Source organism: Sorex araneus, chromosome 9, assembly GCF_027595985.1.
Source record: "Sorex araneus isolate mSorAra2 chromosome 9, mSorAra2.pri, whole genome shotgun sequence".
NCBI lineage: Eukaryota > Metazoa > Chordata > Mammalia > Eulipotyphla > Soricidae > Sorex > Sorex araneus.
In genome coordinates, this window is record NC_073310.1 from 31011889 (window position 1) to 31033384 (window position 21496).

Consider the following 21496-nt stretch of genomic DNA (forward strand, 5'->3'; position numbering starts at 1 on the left):
ATATTTTAAATCATTCCCTTCCTAATGACTAAGTGTCTCTTCCATCTCTTCTCCATTTGTTATTGTTCAAAATCATCATTGCAGTGGAGAAATCAGCCTGATGCAAGGGCTCATCTTCCTGATGCCATTATTTTTGCCCAACTCCTTTAGAAAGGAGATGTGCTTATCACTGGCCTTGCAGAACGAGAAATGAAAAATCCGGTCATGTTGGTCTGCCTGCCAAGTTCCCCTTCTAGAGTGAGTTGTCTGATAGGATACACTGATCTACAATTAAAATGAGAACCAGAAGGATTCCTGCTGCAAGAGCCAGATATGGCAAATTAATTCAGAAGAGGTCCCACTTGCCACAAATATCAGCTCCACAAAATCACCTCATTTGCACTGTCCTTATCAGTTCTACATAGTATCATCTCCATTACATCCTCCCAGATTATAAAGGATTTCACACTGTTCATAGACTATGTCTCCCTGACAGGATTTCATCTTAAATGAACTGGAAATCAGTTTATTTTGCAACCAGTTGTTGAGGATGGGGGGGGAGGAAGGGGTGTTCTGTTACCTCCCATGAGAAGAATGGCTATGAATTCTCCCTGTGTGTAACAAAGCATCTGGGGTTAAGTTCAGAAGTCAACACTGCAAGATTTTGCCAAACCTAGAGGAGGAAGCTTTAGCCTCTGGGATTCAAAGTCTTCCTTAATTATTCTGACTTCATCCGTTGAGGAGTTATTTTTAGTTCCTCTGTAGAAATGAATGAAAATGTAAACATCCATCTTTTGACTTTAGTTTGTTATTCCTCTCTGGACCATGTGATTAGAATGCTTTGGGGTGGGGGGGGGGGGGAAACTAGACCAGATGTTTGCCAGAGTCAGATGTTTAGACACACCAGACTTCTTTTACCCCTTTCTCAACTGATGACTTTGACCACAGTTACCAATTGCTTACCCCGTTGCTTCAAACTTTGGCCAAGTACTTAAAATGTCTTTCTCTTGGAAGCTTTAAATTATTGTGCCAGGAAGAAGATGATAGAAAAAAACTCCCTATATTCAGGATTTCCATATCTGCATATTAGATGTGACTTTTGCTGACCACTACACACTTAGCTCTCTCCTAATGCCTTTCTGTTTTCTTGCCACCTGCTCGAAACTTCTGGACGGTTGCTGCTGCTGCCTACTTTTAATCTCTAGCTAGCTAAATTAGTAAGTCATTTGTGCAGAGATGCACCATGTACCAGACCCTGTTCTTCTTTTTTAATTTACTTTATTTTATTGAATCACCATGTGGAAAGTTATAAAGTTCTCAGGCTTATGTCTCAGTTATACAATGCTCAAACACCTGTCCTTTCACCAGTGCCCATATTCCACCACCAAAAAAAACCCCAAAAAACCCAGTATACCTCCCACCCCCACCCCCCCCTGCATAACTGATAAATTTCACTTTCTTTTCTCTTTACCTTGATTACATTCCATATTTCAACAGAAAACTCACTATTGTTGTTGGAGTTTCAACACAGAACTCACTATTCTTGTTGGAGTTTATCCGCCAAGAATACGACCCCATTGACAAGGAAACATTTGATAATTAGTTTTTCACTGATGAGAATGAATAGATATAAAGTCACGTGGCCACAGTAGCAGCCACGTGGTTTAGGATTTCTGTATTTTAGTAATTGAGTCCAGGGAGATTTAAGTTGGAAATTGCATCATTTCCCTTCCTGGGGAAGCATGGAGCAAAAGCTTAGTTCACAGTCTGGAGACATGGCTGCAAGCACTTAATATAGCTCAGACCCTGTTCTTAATGCTTCAGAAGAGCTACCTCATTTTAGACGTCAAAACAATGATCAAAAAGTGACAGTCATGGGGCTGGAGTGATAGCACAATGGGTAGGGCGTTTGCCTTGCACGCAGCCGACCTAGGTTCGAATCCCAACATTCCATATGGTCCCCTGAGCACCGCCAGGGGTGATTCCTGAGTGTATGAGCCAGGAGTGAGCCCTGTGCATTGCCGGGTGTGACCCAAAAAGCAAAAAAAAAAAAAAAAAGTGACAGTCATTAGCTTTTCTGTCTTTCTCACTTGCTTCTCAACTTTCTTTGCTCTCTTTCTCCTCTTTGTTCCTCACCTCACTTCCCACTACTTATGTTGAAGGGATTTCCCTTTTATATACTTTTTAATCAGGGGAGCATCTACCTGTTACTCAGAGAGCACTCCAGCTGCACAGTGCAGGGGAACATCAGACTACACCAGCAGTGCTCAGAGGCCTCCAGGATTACACCTAGATCTACTGTGTGTGCAAAGGGGCAAAGGGTTGGGGAGAATGTCATATGGTGATGGAATTAAACCTGGGCTGGCATGTGCCATACATGTGCTCAAATGCCCATACTGCCTACCCTGTCCCTTGAGGGATTTTGTTAATGTCTGAAGCCTTGTTATGAAGTGAGTGCTACAGGGATTGGGGGATGAGTATATGCAGGACTGAATTCATTTAAACTGGCTGCCTTGCCCCAGATTCTCACATTGTGGAGTCAGGTGCACTGTGGGACCTAATAGAGAATATGCTCAGTGGAATAAAAATCCTATATACAAAAAAGACCAAAAATAATAAGCATGGTTTGGGATGTGGAGGAAACAGAATCCTCGTACTCAGTTGATGAGAATGTCAATGGGTTCAACCTCAATGTGTCAAAAGTAGTATGTAGAAAATTAGTAGTATGTAGAAAAATAGAAAAAAGCAGTATGTAGAAAAATCTCATATGATTCTGAGATTTCCATCATAGATATATATCCAAGAATATAAATACACAGAATAAAAAAGCTATATGAACAACTGTAGCATTATTTACAACAACAAGATCTAGAAATAACCCAAGCCCCAGCAACAGATAAGCGATACACAAATACAGTGAAATGCTACTCAACTATAAAAAGAAATGAAGGCTTACCTTTTGTGACAACATAAGTGGCACTGGAGAGGGTTGTAAGAAGTGAAATAATTCATAAGGAGAAAGACAAATATTGGATGGTTTCAATCATATATGGGATATAAGGAAACAAGACAAAACCAAACAAAAACAAACCTCTGGGCTCTGAATGCAGAAGTGAAGTTACCGAAGAAGAAGCTGAGATTGAAGATTATGGAAAGGGGGAGTGACTGGATGGATGAACTGTGGCAGAGGTGATAAGGTGGTGGGTTTGATGTGGTGACGTATTTGAATAATTATAAAATTCTAAAAGCAACCTTGTTACCTGGATTACTTCTGTCATCTTGTTACCAATGTTATCTCAATTCAATTAAAGAAACAGAAGGAAGTCGTATGCTATGGGCCACAGATCAATCTTAAGAGAAAGGAGAGGCTGAATCAGGCATCTGGACTGATGTATTCAGAGACCAAGTGTCTCCGTCTTCTCATCTGCTCAAAACTCTGGAAATAACCCTAAAATCAAATGCCTGAGCAACTCTGACTTTAGAGTTCTGCAGTTCATGTCCCATGTAAATAAAGGGAAGGGGGGAAGGTCAGCTGAGAAAAGTGCTTCCTGCCCACTCACCTGTAGCTGTTAGTCATGCGGGGCCTGTTCTCTCCATACCCGATGTGTCTCATGCTGTGCTTGGGCTTTGAAAGAACGTGATCTCCAAGCAGAAGTTGTCAATAAAGCTATGATTCTCTGGCAGCTCGAATCACTCCCTCCTTGCCTCAAATATTGCCCTTCCTTGTCACTCATGATATGTGAATGAGATATGACCCTGGATCCCATGATCTACCTCAGCTTCAGAATTATTGCACACTACTTACACTTCCCCAAATGTAAGAGTCTGGCAAGCTACCCGTGGTATGTTCGATATGCCAAAAACAGTAACAACAAGTCTCACGATGGAGACGTTACTGGTGCCCGCTGAAGCAAATTGATGAACAACTGCATGACAGTGCTACAGTGCTACATACATTTCCCTGTGATGAGGAAAAAGTAGTGAAGTTTGAATAGCACTCTTTAACAGCTGACTCTTATCCTGTGACTGTGTTAACATTAGACTTGGATGTCTATTTTTATGTCACAATTTTACTTCTGCTAGACTTTTTAAAGAAAAATCAAACAATTTTTTAAACACATAACAAGATGTTGAGTTGTTTATTTGGTAGTTACTTCCATGTTAGTGTGTGGAGGTGACTCGTAGTGATGCTTAAGAGATTATATGTTGCCAGAGATCAAATATTGGCTTCCCATGTTTGAGGCATGTGCTCAGCCCACTGAGTTCTTTCTAAGCACTCAAAAGTAATTTTTTTTTTGCTTTTTGGGTCACACCCGGCAATGCATAAGGGTTACTCCTGGCTCTGCACTCAGGAATTATCCCTGGCGGTGCTCAGGGGACCATATGGGATGCTGGGAATTGAACCCAGGTCCACCACGTGCAAGGCAAATGCCCTACCCGCTTTGCTATCGCTCCAGCCCCTCAAAAGTAATTTTTCATGAAGATGTCACTGTAAATATCAAAACATAAGCATAACATTTCCCCAAGTTGGGAAACACTATTTCCATAATAAGAGAATATGAAAGATGGGGAAAACATGAATTATTGTTGTAATAAATCACAGAGGCTCACTGTCTGAGCACCCAGGATGACACAAGTAGCTGTGTGACAACAATTGTACATGATAAATACTTCCCATAAGAACTACATTGTCTTCATTCATTTAATCCAAGAAAAGGATCTTCTCCAATCTCTTTTATTTTTTATATTTTATTTTGGTTTGGGGGGGCCATACCTAGCAGTGCTCAGGGCTTACTTCTAGCTCTTTGCTCAGGGATTATCCCTGGTGGGGCTCAGAGAAATGTATGGAGTTCCAAGGATCAAACCCAGGTTGCCACATGCAAATCAGTGTCCTGCCAAACAATCATTATCTATCTATATCTATATCTATACCTATACCTATATCTATATCTATATCTATATCTCTATATCTATATCTATGTCTATCAACAGCATTATTGCTCCATTCCCTCCCCAATCTCTTTTAGATGGATTGTCTGAGCATGGCAACTTTGGAAACCTGCATGAACCCATCTCTTAGAAATGGTAGGTAGGGCTGCCCTCCTTCCTTTCTTCCCATGGATATTTTGTTCTGATAATTTTATTCTTCTCACTTCTTCCTCCCACAGTGACATTTAAAATTAGGTATCTGAGAATGTTTCCAGTACATGTTAAGTTGCAAATCCAGCAGGAAATGACATCACATGTGGCCATTTCACATCTCATATTTCCTTGACATTGATTTAATTTTTGAGATACAATAAATTAAGTCTTGCTGTCAAGGGTCAAATGTTTGCTCTCTCTCTCCGCAGAGTATAATCTACTATATGATAACATCCCCTAAACTCTTCTCCTGGATAAAAAATGAATCACTTCTGAAATCACTGCAACCTTTTGCCAAGTGGCATTACATTGAGCGTGACCTCGCCATGTTCAATATTAACATCGATGATGACTATGTTCCCTGTCTCCAAGGGATAACGCGAGCCAGCTACTGTAATGTGTATTTAGAATGGATTCAGTACTGTGCACGGAAAAGACAAGAGGTGGGTAAAGGAGATATTGGCTGGAAACTTTAAAAGTCTAAAGACACAGGAATGTTGTATAGTTCATCTCTTATTCTATGTTAGACTAACAAAATAGAGAACAAACTTTCATGTTTAATTAAATATTTGACAAAAATATTTGACTAAAAATTAAATGGAAGAAATCTTATACCATGTCTCCACCAAAGTAGTCTAGAATATATGTTTCTCTCTATGCTGTGCTCAGGGTCAGTGTTTGGTTGCTTGTTTGGGTGGGTGAGTGGGTAGTCATGCCTGGTAATACTCAGAGGCTACTCCTGGCTCTGTGCTCTGGGAGTCACTCATGTGGTACTGGTCAGCAAGCACCTTAACCCTTGTAACTTTTGTACACCACCCTGTGAAGTTTAAAGCTTATATCAAAAATTTAAAATTCTGAAAACTGGGGCCAACGTGGATTTATCTTGCATGCGGCTGACCCAGGTTCAGTCCCTACCATCCCATATGGTCCCCCAATCCCCACCATCCCATCTAGTTTCTAAGTAACCTCTGAGCATCACTGGGTGTGACCCCAAAACAGAACAAAATTTTAAGTTCTGAAAACATTTTGCTTAAAGTTTCTTTTTGAGATTTCCACACAAAGTATATCTGTGCTGCAATCCAGATTTGTCACACAAATTGAAGGAAGAATATGAAAAGTCTAGCAATCAGAGAATTACCTCCACACTGGTCTTCTGCCATTAACACTCATATGCTAAAGATATTTCTGTAATAAACTAGGCTCTGAGCAGTGAAACCAAAAACAGTGGAGGAAGAAGAAAGAAAATTGAGATAGAAGAAAGGAGTATGAGGATAAATAGGGAGGGAAGCAAGTGGATGGTGTCTGCTTGCTTGGCTGCTCAATATTTAAAAAAAATTAAACCAATATGTTATACAGAGATGATACATCCAGTTAAAAACAACCATTTGGATTGGCGGTGAGTACGTCATATGACCTGTAGAGGGTACAAGTTATGACATGAGCCCAGGTTGTTGATCTTTTCCTGAGTTATTAAAATCAGGTGGTAAAGGAAGTAAATAGTTAATTCTAGTTTCTCAGTGCAGGAAGGAGAGAAAATGTGAATGATCTTACCCTTTTTTGGGGAGGGTGAGATAGGTAAAGCCTCTTGATATTCCTGGGTATCCCCATGATGAGTCTTCTCTTTATTTTTATTTTTGTCTTTACCAGTGTTTTTATTATAAAGATGATTATTTTAAATCTCTTTATTCAGTTTTTCTATTTTATTTTTATATTTTTATTTCATAAAGTGGGTCACAATTTGATTACATTTAATATCCAAACACCAATCCCACCACCGTTACACCTTCCCCCTCTCTGTTTTTAAATTGTTTCATTTTATCTACAAAAAAAATTTTTTTTTTTTGCTTTTTGGGTCACACCCAGCGATGCTCAGGGGTTACTCCTGGCTTTGCACTCAGGAATTACTCCTGGCGGTGCTTGGGGGACCATATGGGATGCCGGGGATCGAACCCAGGTCGGCCGCATGCAAGGCAAACGCCCTACCCGCTGTGCTATCGCTCTGGCCCCCCAAAATTTTTTTTGACTTTAAATTTCTCCTGAATTCCCAGCCTTCCTTTCCAACCTGATTTTGGGTGACTCCCTTTATAAACTTCTTAATGCTATTCTTACAGTTCATTTAGTATACTATTCTGTAAAGGGACGGCAAGAAAGCCTCATTCCCACTGTCTCCCTGATCCTCATGCTCCTCCTCTCTCTATACTGGAGGATGTTAAGTTTGGGCATTTCTTTTATGCTCATTTTAAAAGCCTCCCAAAGGTTTACCTTTATGATGCTGCATGTGTTTGGGGGTGGGGGTAGGGCGGGAGGGAGCATATGGTGGAACTGGTGTAAAAGTTGAATTCACATCCTCACTTTTCAGCCTGCAAAGAATTTGAATGTGGACAGTGATGAGGACTCTGCCTTGGTGACCCTGTCATTTGCCCTGTGCATCCTGGGGAGGAGAGCCCTGGGAACAGCAGCTCACAACATGGCCATCAGGTACCTGGGAAGCAGTTGGTACAGGCACTGTAGTTTCTATTTTTGATGAATATTTTACAATCATTTTATTTAGTATATAGTTGGGCTGCTTATGCTTTCTTCAGATAGGTTTTTGCAACAACACCTGCAAGGTCTATGAGAAGAATGTTGGGGCTTTTGGACCAAAGGCAATATTTTGGAGTATTCAATTTAGCAATGGATTGACGATGGGACACTTGCAGTCTTAAAAATTGGGTACAGAGGGATCTAGATTCCTGGGATCCTTAAAGATATTCTGCGAAGATTAAGTCAAGTCATGCATGAAGAGCCTAGCAGGCATCTACCACAATTAATGTTCATTAAAAATTAGTTCCCTTTCCCTGTTTCTCTTGATAAAAAAATAAAAGAACACCATATCTGTCCTCAGACTTAAACCCTAACCTGTGTCTGTGGACCTTTAATTAGATATCCTTCTGCTTTCTTTCTAATTATTTTTAGTATCTCATCCTTCTCTGTCTATAAAGAGTCCAAGTCTCTCTTCTTAGGTAACACAAAATCAAACTCTCTCCTGGTGCCTTCCTCTCCTTCTGCTATGATACAGCAGGATTTATCTTACATTCACAAACAGGCTCTTGAATTTTCCTTCTCAGATGAAACTATGCCCAAGCTTCCCCAGTCCCTTCCTCACAGTTTGGTCTCTGCTTCTGGAACCGGTGAAATTTCTAATTTGAGGATTCCATTAGTCACCTTGTCATCGCCCATATTGGTGGCCATTCCACAGACTTCTCCTTTGGAATCTGACCCATTAGAATCACCTCATTAGCACATATTAAAATCTTCTGAGGGACTTATTAGTATCTGACACCCTGGGCTCAGACCTGACCAAACCAATGATTTCACTGTCTCTATAGCTAGACTGTCTATCAGTACTTTTTTTCTATAACACCCCAGAGAATTTCAGTGTGTGGCCAAGACAAAATCACCCCCAAAAGGACAGGTTAAGGAATAAAAAAATCTTCAATTGAACCTCTTTGGAAAGAGGTCTCTCCTTGGAATTTCAATATTCCTTTATTGTATTGCTCATATGGCATTTTGCAAAAGTTCTTCTGATACTTATCTCAAGTGAGTTTGGTATTATTGCTTTGCATTACAAGTTTCCTAGGGCAACAGTCTTGTTTTAAGGGTCATCACAACCCCTGGCCATTAGGTGGGCAGGGCCAGAGAGACTTGTTGACTGTTTCCTTGTGCCCTTCCTGCAGGGGACAGCTGTGAGTCATTACTGGTCAAAATTTATGGGAAACCACCAATTATGTGTCTTGAGCTGATAAAGGGTAAAGTGGGGTGATTCTCTTCACCACCTCCTTGGAGACTGCAGTTTTGAGTTGCTAAGAAAAAAAGGGGGGGAAGACATCTACTAAGAATTTGAGGCATCAGCTACTCTTTCAACTCCCACTTCTCAAGTTTTTATGATTTTTGTTAGTGACAAGAAATGCTGACTTGACCCCAAAATCGTGCACTAATATACTACCAGAAAACCATTCTGGGGAGTAGCTGACTGGCTTCTACTCTCTCTCTTTTCTTCTGCCTGACTCATCCTCATGGTAGACATGAGAAATTCTGTTTGTGAGATTTCTAGAATTCATTTTTTGATTGTTTGAAGGTCTAGTGAAAAGCTCCTTCTTCATAGCGTCTGTAAACCAGGTGATGTGTGGCTCCTACAGGCAGCGAGTTCCTTATTAAACTAAATACCTGTCAGAAAGGCTACAGATTCTGAAGATTTTTGATTCAGTCTTCAGATATTCATAGTATCCAGGCTACTGTCTTTAATTTGGTAAATTCAGATATTATTTTTTCCAAAGCTTAGGTTTTAAAACTAAAATTTAACTTTTATTTACAAATGACAAATAACAGACTTCAAAGATTCTGCTCTCTCAGTTCCTGCCTAACTTATTTCCCAAGAGCTTTTCAGTCAGATTTTTAGTTTAAGTTATTCAAATGCGCCTGGTTTACTTGTTTCCTGCTTGGCATGCTTGCTTTATTTTTACCTTGATGAAGCACCCTGCTTACCAGCTGTTTATATCAACTTTATTTGGATGGGATTTTCTTTGTTTCAACGAGTAGATTCAATATCAACTCTACTTATTCCAAACATGTGAATGAGATAAATCTGGAATAATACTCATGCTATTCTAGGAGAAATCTGATTATATGGGGCTGGTTAACTTTACAGAGGTCTCTCAGCATAGTAAAATCCCACCACATGCTTTCATTTCACTCTTTGACATAGCACTGTAGCACTGTCATCCTGTTGTTCATCGATTTGCTTGAGCGGGCACCAGTAACGTCTCCATGGTGAGACTTGTTGTTACTGTTTTTGGCATATCGATTACACCATGGGTAGCTTGCCAGGCTCTTCGAGAGGGACAGAGGAGTAGAACCCGGGTCGGCGGCATACAAGGCAAAGGCCCTACTGCTCCAGCCCCAGTCTTTGACATACAAAAGATAATTTATTTTACAAACTGCCTTAGGGCACTGGTTTGGGCCTGAAGTCCATGAATTTCCTTATTAGTTAGATACGTCACGGGGTGCAGAGGGGACACTGAATGGGAAGTAAAAACTTTGTTGGGCCCCTACCTCTCCTCCAACCAAACAGCTGTGTTTCACATTTTCTAAGCTGTAGCTCAATCCATGATTTTGCTTGCAAAATTGCCACTCTGAGGCAGGCGAGGGCAGCCTTTCCGCCCCATAATACACGTAAGCATACATGCACAAATGCACACTCAGTGACAAATGCCAGGTCACTGCTTGCACTGTGATTGTGTGGCAAGAGTGAGAGCAGCAGAGAAGGCCCTGGGGAGGCAGTTTAGTCATGGTCCCTTTTATGCATTTAGGTGGAGGGACATAGCCATAGATTGGTTCTTGGGTTTACTAATGCAATGTGGGGGTCTAAGTAATGCATACCTGCGTTTTTTATTTTAAAAAAGATGCATTCCGTGAGTCCAGAGAGACAGTGCAACAGAGGTAAGGCACTTACTTTGTATGCTGCTGACTCAGGTTTGATTCCTTATTATCCAATATGGTCCCCGAAGCACCACCAGGAGTGATTCCTGAGTGCAGAGCCAGAAGTAACCCCTGAGCACAACTGGATGTGGCCCCACAACAAAACAAAACATTTTAATTAAAAAGATGCATTCAAGCAAAGGCTACTATACCAGTAAGGGGTGAGAATGTTCTGGTGTTGTTTATATTTATCAAAATGTCAGAGAGAGAGAATAAAAAAGTGCCCGGCATAGACAGACTTGGGGGAGGTGTGGTGGGAGGGAAACTGGGGCCACTGGTGGTGGAAAATGTACACTGGTGGAGGGATGGGTGTTGGAACACTGTATGATTGAAACTTGACCACGATCAGCTTTGTAACCCTGTATCTCATGGCAACACACACAAAAATTAAAACAAAATAAATATATATACATACATATATAGGGCTGGAGCAATAGCACAGCGGTAGGGCATTTGCCTTGCATGCAGCCGACCAAGGTTTAATTCCTCCGCACCTCTCAGAGAGCCCAACGAGCTACCGAGAGTATCCCGCCCAAAAGGCAGAGTCTGACAAGCTACCCGTGGCGTATTTGATATGCCAAAAACAGTAACAACAAGTCTCACAATGGAGACGTTACTGGTGCCCGCTCGAGCAAATCGATGAGCAAGGGGATGACAGTGACAGTGACAGTGACATACATATATATATATATATATATATATATATATAGGCACCATATAATATTAACTCTACTTCCGTAGAGATACAAATGAATACAAGAATAAATTTTAAAAAATTTAGTCTGGATGTGGTGCCATGTAAATCTGCTTCACAGGATGCTGCTAATTTTGATTCTCTGTATGCAGACATTTCTCTGCAACATACTCAGACATGTGACAGCTTTCTTTAGAGGGCTGGCTTGCCTTGTCCCCCAAGCAGTTCCTTACATTGGGCATAGCTGTCACTGCCCTCCTGTTTGCCTGACCAATGAGCATTATGAGTAGACAAAGATGACTTTGGTGAACAGCCCAGCAGGGTGGGTGTGGGGGGGGCCATTTCATTCCCCCTGAAACCCAACCCTGGGCTCCGAGTAACACTGTCTCCACTCCAGCTGTTGGCCTGGCAGTGGGAGCCTGTCATCTCCTGGTGGAATCAAAATAAGACACAGACCCTTAAACTCTGCATCAGAACTGTGTTGCAGGTGTCCCAGAGACCTCTGTTCTCTCCCTGGCCTCCCGGTCTCCTCGTATCTCTTTGCCTTCTCTTTATTCTCTTGAAGATAAAGGGATAATGAAACACCTTCCTTTCAGGAACCTTTACCTTTAAGGTGCAAGGGATAATTTAACCTCGGGGAGTGGGAATCTCATTCAGTCTTGGCTTTCTGCATTGAGAATCAACTTTAATGGAGTAATATTAAGCACCAAAGTATGTCATTTTTCTCTGAAAATACTGTATCACTGTCATCACTGTCATCCCATTGTTCATCGATTTACTCGAGCGGGCACCAGTAATGTCTCTATTACAAATAAATTTTCTAATTTTTGGTGAGGTGCCTTATAAGGGAACTCAGGTGCTGAGACTCCCAGAAAAGTGGCATTTCATAAGGTAGAAGCCTGTGATTGCCTCCACATACCATTGAGCAGTTGAAGGACTGATGGCCTAAACTCATTGTTCTTCTCTCTCACTCTCTTTCTCTCAGATTTTTTTTGGGAAACACAGTGTGCTCAGTACTCAGAAATTACTCCCAGTGGGGCTCAGGAGACCATATAGGTGCTGGGAATGGAACCCCTGTGCAAGGCAAGCACCCTACCCACTGTACCATTGCTCTGTCTTTCCTTGCTTTCCTCTTGTCTACAGTGTTGCTCATGGTTCTCTGGCAAGTCCCTTTTCTACACACTTCTCTCTATGTTTCTTTGCTGCCGTCTCCATAAGGAATGTTTTTCCTTATTCTGTGCACAAGCAACATGGCATTCTAAGTCTTTTCCCAGAAAAATAACTCAACCATTTTCAGCAGGAATCAAAGAATATATATATATTTTTTATTTATATAAAAAAGTATCCTCACTAAGCAATCTAGTAAAAACAGAGATCAACAAATGGGACTACATTAAACTAAAAAGCTTCTGCACCGCAAGATATACAGTGACCAGAATACAAAGACTATCCACAGAATGGGAAAGGATATTTACACAATACCCATCAGATAAGGGGTTGATATCAATGGTATATAAAGCACTGGTTGAACTCTACAAAAAGAAAACATCCAACCCCATCAAAAAATGGGGCGAAGAAATGAACAGAAACTTTACCAAGGAAGAAATACGAATGGCCAAAAGGCACATGAAAAAGTGCTCTGCATCACTAATCATCAGAGAGATGCAGATCAAAACAACCATGAGATACCACCTCACACCACAGAGACTGGCACACATCCAAAAGAACAAAAGCAACCGCTGTTGGAGAGGATGTGGGGAGAAAGGGACCCTTCTACACTGCTGGTGGGAATGCCGGCTAGTTCAGCCCTTTTGGAAAACAGTATGGACGATTCTCAGAAAACTAGAGGTTGAGCTCCCATTTGACCCAGCAATACCACTGCTGGGAATATATCCCAGAGAGGCAAAAAAGTACAATCGAAACAACATCTGCACATGTATGTTCATCGCAGCACTGTTTACAATAGCCAGAATCTGGAAAAAACCCGAATGCCCCAAAATGGATGACTGGTTGAGGAAACTTTGGTACATCTATACAATGGAATACTATGCAGCTGTTAGAAAAAAGGAAGTCAAGAATTTTGTAGTTAAGTGGATGGGCATGAAAAGTTTCATGCTGAGTGAAATGAGTCAGAAAGAGAGAGACAGACAGAGAAAGACTGCACTCATCTATGGTATATAGAATATCAGAGTGGGAGACTAATACCCAAGAACTGTAGAAATAAGTACCAGGAGGTTGACCCCATGGCTTCGCGGCTGGCCTCACGTTCCGGGGAAAGGGCAACTCAGAGAAGCGATCACCAACTACATTGTAGTTGAAGGCCATGTGGGGGAAGGGAGTTTCGGGCTGAATGAGGGCTAGAGACTGAGCACAGCGGCCACTGAACACCTTTATTGCAAACCACAACAGCTAATTAGAGAGAGAGAACAGAAGGGAATGCCCTGCCACAGTGGCAGGGTGGGGTGGGGGGGAGATGGGATTGGGGAGGGTGGGAGGGACGCCGGGTTTACGGGTGGTGGAGAATGGGCACTGGTGAAGGGATGGGTTCCCGAACTTTGTATGAGGGAAGTATAAGCACAAAAGTGTATAAATCTGTAACTGTACCCTCACGGTGATTCTCTAATTAAAAATAAATAAATTATAAAAATAAAAAAAAGTATCCTCATTTATAATGCTATACTTTTGTATAATCTATTTAAATTGTTATTATATATTTATACATTATGTATCTGTATCACTGTATCACTGTCATCCCATTGTTCATCGATTTACTCAAACAGCTCCAGTAACATCTCCATTCGTCCCAGCACTGAGATTTCTGCAGTCTCTCCTTACTCGTCTTTCCCAATGATTGGAGGCTCTTTCAGTGTCAGGGAATAAGACTTCGGGGCTGGAGCGATAGCACAGCGGGTAGGGCGTTTGCCTTGCACGCGGCCGACCCGGGTTCAAATCCCAGCATCCCATATGGTCCCCTGAGCACCGCCAGGAGTAATTCCTGAGTGCAGAGCCAGGAGTAACCCCTGTGCATCGCCAGGTGTGACCCAAAAAGCAAAAAAAAAAAAAAAAAAAAAAAAAAAAAAAAGACTTATTGTTACTGTTTTTGGCATATCGAATATGCCATGGGGAGCTTGGGAGGCTCTGCTGTGTGGGCAGGATACTCTCGGTAGCTTGCCAGGCTCTTTGAGAGGCATATATACATATTTCCCCGTATGATAATGTGTCCACACAATTCAGGAATATGTTCACTCATGTGTGAGGCCCGGCCCAAGTGTGTGGAAAGCAGCCTTGAGCATGGTGGTGGTTGGGTAGTGGAGGTCGGTTGTTGGGGCTGGGTCCCTTGGGGCGGGGAGGGCTCTCACCCAACCCCTTCTGAAGTGTCCGGAGTGGAAAAGACTGGCATGGAGTCCAGTGGCATGGTTATGGGGGCCTCATTTTATGCTCCCTTCCGGGAGAAGCAGCCATCAATTCTGGAGGGTGGCTGATGAGGAGATTACCTGGTGCTGGCAGGAGGTGGTTTATGGGTGTGACCCCTGGGTGGCCAGAGATTGGGGGAAGCAGGCAGAGGATCTCTGCTCCCAGGTCCTGTTGAGCCCAGAGTTCAAGATCACAAAGTTCCACATTACCTGGGTTCTACATAAACATATATTTCAGTTATTCCCCTTCCCATTTTCTGTTGTTGCAATGACCAGGGGTCACACACACTTGGTTACAATGTTCACAGGAGCCTCACCACTGTCACCCATTTTTTATGACAGCACTCTCCTTTTGAAACTTAGCGTCTATCTGAAGAAAAGAGCATTTCAAATGTTCTCTGTGGAGAGCAGATCATTTTATTCTTGTAAAGCTTCCACTCAGTGAAATCAGTCAAAAGGAAAGGCATAGGTACAGAATGAACTGTCTCAAAAGTGGGACCTAATGTTCACTACTAGTAAGGTAGTAACAAAGCCCCAAAGACAGCAGAACAAGAGAGTTGTTCCACAGAACTGAGCTTGTGGGGGGCAGGGCTGAAGAGGAGGGGGCATGGGTGTTGAAAAGGAGACTCGAGAACCCTGAGGAGGGAGGTGGGCACTCTGGGAATGGGTGTGGTGTTTGAATGATGTACACAGGAAACCATCATTCACAATTTTGTAAATCATAGTACTTAAATCAATAAAGATTTTTTTAAGAGAAAGGGGAAACAGAAATGCACCCAGACTATGCATTAGGTTTCCGGTGCCGGAGCACCCCAGGTGGGAACAGGTTTTGTGCCTTCGCCTGTTTCCCCTGCTGGCTCGGTCGCTGACGCCATCTTCCAGAGGCCTAGGGACAGCCAGAGAGGGGCTCGCAGTGATGAGGAACTCCGGGCTTCATGGGGTGGGGATAGAGTCGGCCCTCCCTCCCACCCCCCAGCCCCAACGAGCCCCTGAGTTGCTACCCACGAATGAGCCATCTGGCTACTGATTGAGCTGCTTATTGTCCATGATCTCAGAAACAAAGCTCGGAACACAGCAGCTTTTGGCAGAAGTCCCTCCAGACTTAATTATTAAAACTTCAGAATTCTAAAATTGCGTGGCCACAATAGCGGCCACACACCATCATATGCAATTCATAATTAGCAATAGAAAACAAATTGTCTAATGTTGCCTTTTAGGCAGATCTGAGTGTTGGGGTAAAATCCCAAATAATAATGGTGAGTTTGGTGTCAAAATATTGAATGTAATCAAAGTAACATGGAAATTGTCTGCCACACAGGCAGGGGGAGGGAGCGAGATGGGGGTGATATTGGGGTTTTTGGTGGTGGAAAATGTGCACCGGTGAAGAGTCAGGTGTTTTATCATTGTATGACCCAGACTTAAACCTAAAACTTCATAAAAGTTTGTAACTGCTCTCAAGGTGTTTCAAAAAAAAGAGAAAGTGGGGGGAAGCTTCCACCTGGACACCCACCCTACAGAAACATGGTTCTAGAATTCTCCTAGAACTCCCCACCCAGGTCTCCTGTGAGTATGAAACATTTTCAGGAAGGCTGCCTCTTGGAACTCTTTCAGGAAAGGTTCTGGGCTTCTCTCAGACACAATAGTTCCAGCCCTGTATGACTAAATCCTGGCTGTTCTATTTCCCACAATTTGCTCTGACTTGAAGCTTCTGAATCTCTCTCAAGGGAGTTCTAGAAGGAAATTAATGATAGTGGTACGTTTCACACGGAAATGCTAAAATAGCAATCAGTGGGACTATTTCCCTGGTGTGTAGGTCTAATACACTGTGTTGAATCAAAAGTCTTGCTCACCGGGCCAACTCGCTAAATCCTTATGAGCAGTCATCCTCCAAAATTCTCCTGCACACACGTTTTTCTGATCCTCCTGTCTCAGTTCCACCATATCAGGGTTGCTGTTTCTTGTCCTTGCCTCTTATCTACCTCTCAGGGATGTCGGAGGCCAGGGTCATTAGAGGTGGCTGAGATCAAGTATATTAATGAAAATAAAAGGAAGAACAGTTCACCTCCTAACAATACAGAGTAGCTCACCGTAAGGAAAGCTACAGAATAACCTACCCTCATCCATTCTTTGTATTCAACCAAAAAGTAAAAGGCCCAGACCCTGAATGACTTCCCTTAAATTCTCTGTGAAGGCAAAGAAAAATAAGCAGAGAAATAAACCTGAAAACACAAAATCTTGCACAATCTTGAGAAGTCCATTGGTCATTAATTTTAGCCCTATTCGGCTTCTTTTGCTAATCACATAAAAATTTAAAGCAGGGGGGGCTGGAGCAATAGCACAATGGGTAGGGTATTTGCCTTGCATGCGGCCAACCCAGGTTCTATTCCCAGAATCCCATAAGGTTCCCCAAGCACCTCCAGGAGTAATTCCTGAGTGCAGACCCAGGAGTAATCGCTGTGTCTCACAGGTGTGACCCAAAAAGCAAAAAACAAACAAACAGAAAAATGAAAACAGAGGGTGGGGGGGGACCCAAAATCAAATGTGTTCTGAGATTATAATGGATTAATTTAAGTTGTACACATTTTAGGCCAGTTCTAATGAGGTTCTCTGCTCTTACTTTTAGTGATAGTGACTTTACTGCAGATGATCTTTCTGCTGCTGGTCGGGAGGGTCTGAATGCAGCTATAGGTTCAGGCATCTAGAACAATCCCTGCGGGATCAGCCTAATGATCCCATTGAGATCATTCTGAGTATGACAGGCAGAAACTCAGACCTGGCAGGATATTCTAAGATGCTGTTTGTTCACTGCTTATAACACACTGCTACCCTGTTTGTTCTGTGTGAATCAATAAGCAATCAACGTCACCTTGCTTTCCAGCCTGGACTCTTTCCTATATGGTCTCCACGCCCTCTTCAAAGGCGACTTTCGAATAACAGCTAGAGATGAGTGGGTCTTCGCTGACATGGACCTACTGCACAAAGTCCTCGCTCCAGCTATCAGGATGTCTCTGAAGCTTCACCAGGTGAAAAATAAAAACCATTTAAACAAGAGTCCTAAGCCTGAGACATTAGGAAAAGAAAATGGGCTTCTAAAGATATAGTCTGCTCCTTTTTTGGGGGGGTGCATGATATGACTTTTGTGAGTGGGCTTCTCACATAGACAACTAGGCATCAGGACTATTCTTGACATGGGTTAGTGCCATTTCCCTCCAAGTGATTCTTAGATGTGATACAAGAAGAGAATTGGTCAGGGGCTGAAGCAATAGCACAGCGGGTAGAGCATCTGCCTTGCACACAGCTGACCTGGGTTCGATTCCCAGCATCCCATAAGGTCCCCTGAGCACCGCCAGGAATAATTCCTGAGTGCATGAGCCAGGAGTAACCCCTGTGCATCACCAGGTGTGACCCGAAAAGCAAAAAAAAAAAAAGAAGGGAATTGGTCAGACAAGAAGTGCCCAAAATGTATCAATCTCCAAGCCATGAAGCTGCTTTTCGAGGTGCATTCCAATATTTGGAGCAATTAATGAGATGATAGGATCACTCTGTGCCATTCAACTTCCAGAAAAAAAGAGCAGATCATCAGCCAAGTGACCATCTGCATACTGACCGCAGAATCAGGTTGTTGGTCTTCACCAAGCCCTCTGATGCCTGAACTTCTTTTCCCCAGGACCAGTTCACTTGCCCTGATGAGTATGAAGATCCCGTGGTCCTCTATGAGGCCATCCAGTCCTTTGAGAAGAAGGTGGTGATATGCCACGAGGGTGACCCAGCCTGGCGGGGTGCTGTGCTTTCCAATAAGGAGGAGCTGCTCACCCTGAGGCATGTGGTGGACGAGGGCACTGATGAGTACAAGGTCATCATGCTCCACAAAAGCTTCCTGAGCTTCAAGGTGATAAAGGTACAGTGGCCCAGCATCCCGGGCTAACAGGAGTTTCCTATTTGGGAATAGAGGGAGAGAAATGGCAGTGGCACCCCCCTGTTCCTGAGCCAATACTCTGCTCAGAGAAGTAGCTATGAATGAAAACTGGCCAGGAGCAAAAGAGGACTAGGGAGCCAGCATGAACTATTTCTGGACCCAAGAATTTGGTTCATAATATATATATATATACATATATATATAAATAATTCACCTTTCCCTATAACTTCAAAAATACTGGGCTGTAGCATAGACTTCATTTGCTATTTATTTGCTGTTTACTTGCCCATGTAAATGGTGTCCTAGCTAATCTGCAGCATAGTCATTCTGGCTTGACTATGAAAGAACTCCAGGCCAGGGCTGGAGTGATAGCACAGCAGGTAGGGCGTTTGCCTTGCACGCGGCCGACCCAGGTTCTATTCCCAGCATTCCATATGGTCACCCGAGCACCATCAGGGGTAGTTCCTGAGTGCAAAACCAGGAGCAACTCCTGAGCATCGCTGGGTGTGACCCAAAAAGCAAAAAAAAAAAAAAAAAGAAAGAAAATAGAAAAAACTCCAGGCCCAAGTGTTCTGGTTGAGGATGTTGAGGATAGAGCCGTGTTTCCCTCATTGCAGATTGATATTGCCGACTGGAGAGCATCCACCACTGCTCCTATCACCCACATCAGCACCTTCCTTTTCAAACCTGCAGGTTAACAAAGAATGTGTCCGTGGGCTTTGGGCTGGGCAGCAACAGGAACTCATATTCCTTCGCAACCGTAATCCAGAGCGTGGCAGCATCCAGAACAATAAGCAGGTCCTCCGGAACTTGATCAATTCCTCCTGCGATCAGCCCCTGGGCTACCCGATGTATGTCTCCCCGCTAACCACATCCTACCTAGGGACCCACAGGCAGCTGAAAAAGGTCTGGAGTGGACCTGTCGCTTTGGACAGCATTAGGACATGGTTCCGAACGAAGTTTTTAAGGTAAGTGCCTACAAGCAAGACCTCTAAGAAAATGATGGGGAGGGTAATGAAGAGAACTGCACTCCTGTCTTAGATAATTTAAACTGCTACTCTGGAGACCATTTCTCAGATTACTGGTTCCCACTAACAGTGATGCATCAATGGGCAGCCTCATGCAATGAGAATCTTTGCCCCTCACACTGCAGAGTTGAGACTCGGGCTTGAGCTATTGCAGAGCTGGAGAGATGATAGGCTTCTAGAAGGAACTTTTGCACATCTGTTAAAGAGGAATCACTGGAATTCCCCTCACACCCATCTCTCCTCCAATTGATCTTCTCTGCAAGTTGTAATAACGTCTCTGGCTAATTGGAATGAATTCAAAGTTTTTGTTGTATTTATTTTAAATTTAATGGCAATTTAGGTCACATGTTTACAATAGTGCTGATGCATGTGGTTTTGATGTACACAGCTACTCACTGTCAATAAAGTACCGTCCTTTACCTCCAGTCCCTCTCAGAATTCCCTCTCTCCCACTTTCTCTCTTAGTTGGAACTCCCAGTACCATGATTGAGGATGAAGGGTTTGCCATCATTTGATACTGTCCTTCCCCTTGTTCTAGTTCTCTATAAACTCCACTGTCCAATACTAAGTGAATGTCTAACAGAGTTTGTGGTAAATCTACAGAATGATATATGCGATGCAGTATTAAGGAAAGATGCAATTGTGCAGTTTGCTGCAACTTAGATGGAACTGGAGGGTGTCATGTTAATTGAATCAGACAGAGGGAGAGGGACAAATACAAGAGATCCTTTCTCTTCAGTGATAGGGAATTCCTAAATATTGAATGTGGCTCAGGGATCTTATGGGATGTGGAGGCAGCCACTGCTCATCCAGCGCTCTCCTCGTTACTAAACATTGCGCTCACAGAGAGACCCCTCTGCTCCTGTGGCTCAGGTTTTCTTCCGGCCTGGGGAGAGTGATCTTTCATCCAGACTCAGTAATGGAGGGAGGGGGGCAGTTTCAGAAGATTAGAAGTATTTGGTGAGAAGCTCTGAGGCCTTCCTCACTCTCACAGGATGCGAAAGGACTGTGATGCTGGTCAGCAAAGTGGTGGCAACATTGAAGACATGGACAGAGGAGCGGGGGTCCCTCCCCCTACAGGCAATCATGTCCCCGGTGGCGAGAGTCAAGAGAGCAGCACTGAACAGCCCAGAAAAGATGGTACCCGCCACTGGTCACCCCATGAAGGGACACGGAGGACAGGTGGGTGCCACCCTCCCCATCATTTTCTAGAGGTCTTGCTTGTTGTTACTGTTAAACTCTGGTCTCAGTGACTAATTCCATGGGTTAGATTGTAATTCAAACCTCCAAGAGCCTCTTGCAAGAAAAATTAGCATCAGGTCAAGGGATGCCTCCAATTTACTGACTCTTACATTCTGCTCAGTAAAGCGTATGGCTGGCTTTGTTCTTTCTCCATCTATCTATCTATGAACTTAGCCATCTGTCTTCTATCCATCTGTCTAGTTGTCTTTTCCTTTCATTTTATTTTTCCATCATCAGACTATTTGATGATGTGCCTTCTGGGGCTGGCTAAGGTGCAGCGCTCCATCCAAGATGACCTTCCCTCTTTCTCTGAGTTGATCCTGTCTTGTCTCTGGATCTGAGATGTATGCAGACAGGTCTTCTGCCCTCTCTCCTACTTCTCTCAAAATAGCGCCTTTCTCCACTGAGGGCTGACATTTCACAGGATAAGAAAAAAAGGGAATCACAGAAGAATGTTAGAAAATGGGATGGGAGGAAGTGCCTCAATTCAAGACAGAACCGAGTATAAAGTTTAGGGCCTGCAAGATAGTACAGGGGGTAAGGCACTTGCTTTGCATAGATCTGA

General features: G+C 43.1%; 1 protein-coding gene across 4 annotated transcripts in view; it reads left to right on the forward strand.

Annotated features, from left to right (window-relative positions):
* PCNX2 (pecanex 2) overlaps positions 1 to 21496 on the forward strand; it is a 352025-nt gene that overhangs the window by 321348 nt on the left and 9181 nt on the right. For all 4 annotated transcript variants that reach the window (XM_055147380.1, XM_055147381.1, XM_055147382.1 and 1 more), the window contains 6 exons: positions 5331 to 5564; positions 7481 to 7599; positions 17624 to 17768; positions 18413 to 18643; positions 19355 to 19629; positions 20684 to 20871. In XM_055147380.1, coding sequence (XP_055003355.1) covers positions 5331 to 5564; positions 7481 to 7599; positions 17624 to 17768; positions 18413 to 18643; positions 19355 to 19629; positions 20684 to 20871 — 1192 coding nt within the window. The remainder of the gene's footprint in view (positions 1 to 5330; positions 5565 to 7480; positions 7600 to 17623; positions 17769 to 18412; positions 18644 to 19354; positions 19630 to 20683; positions 20872 to 21496) is intronic.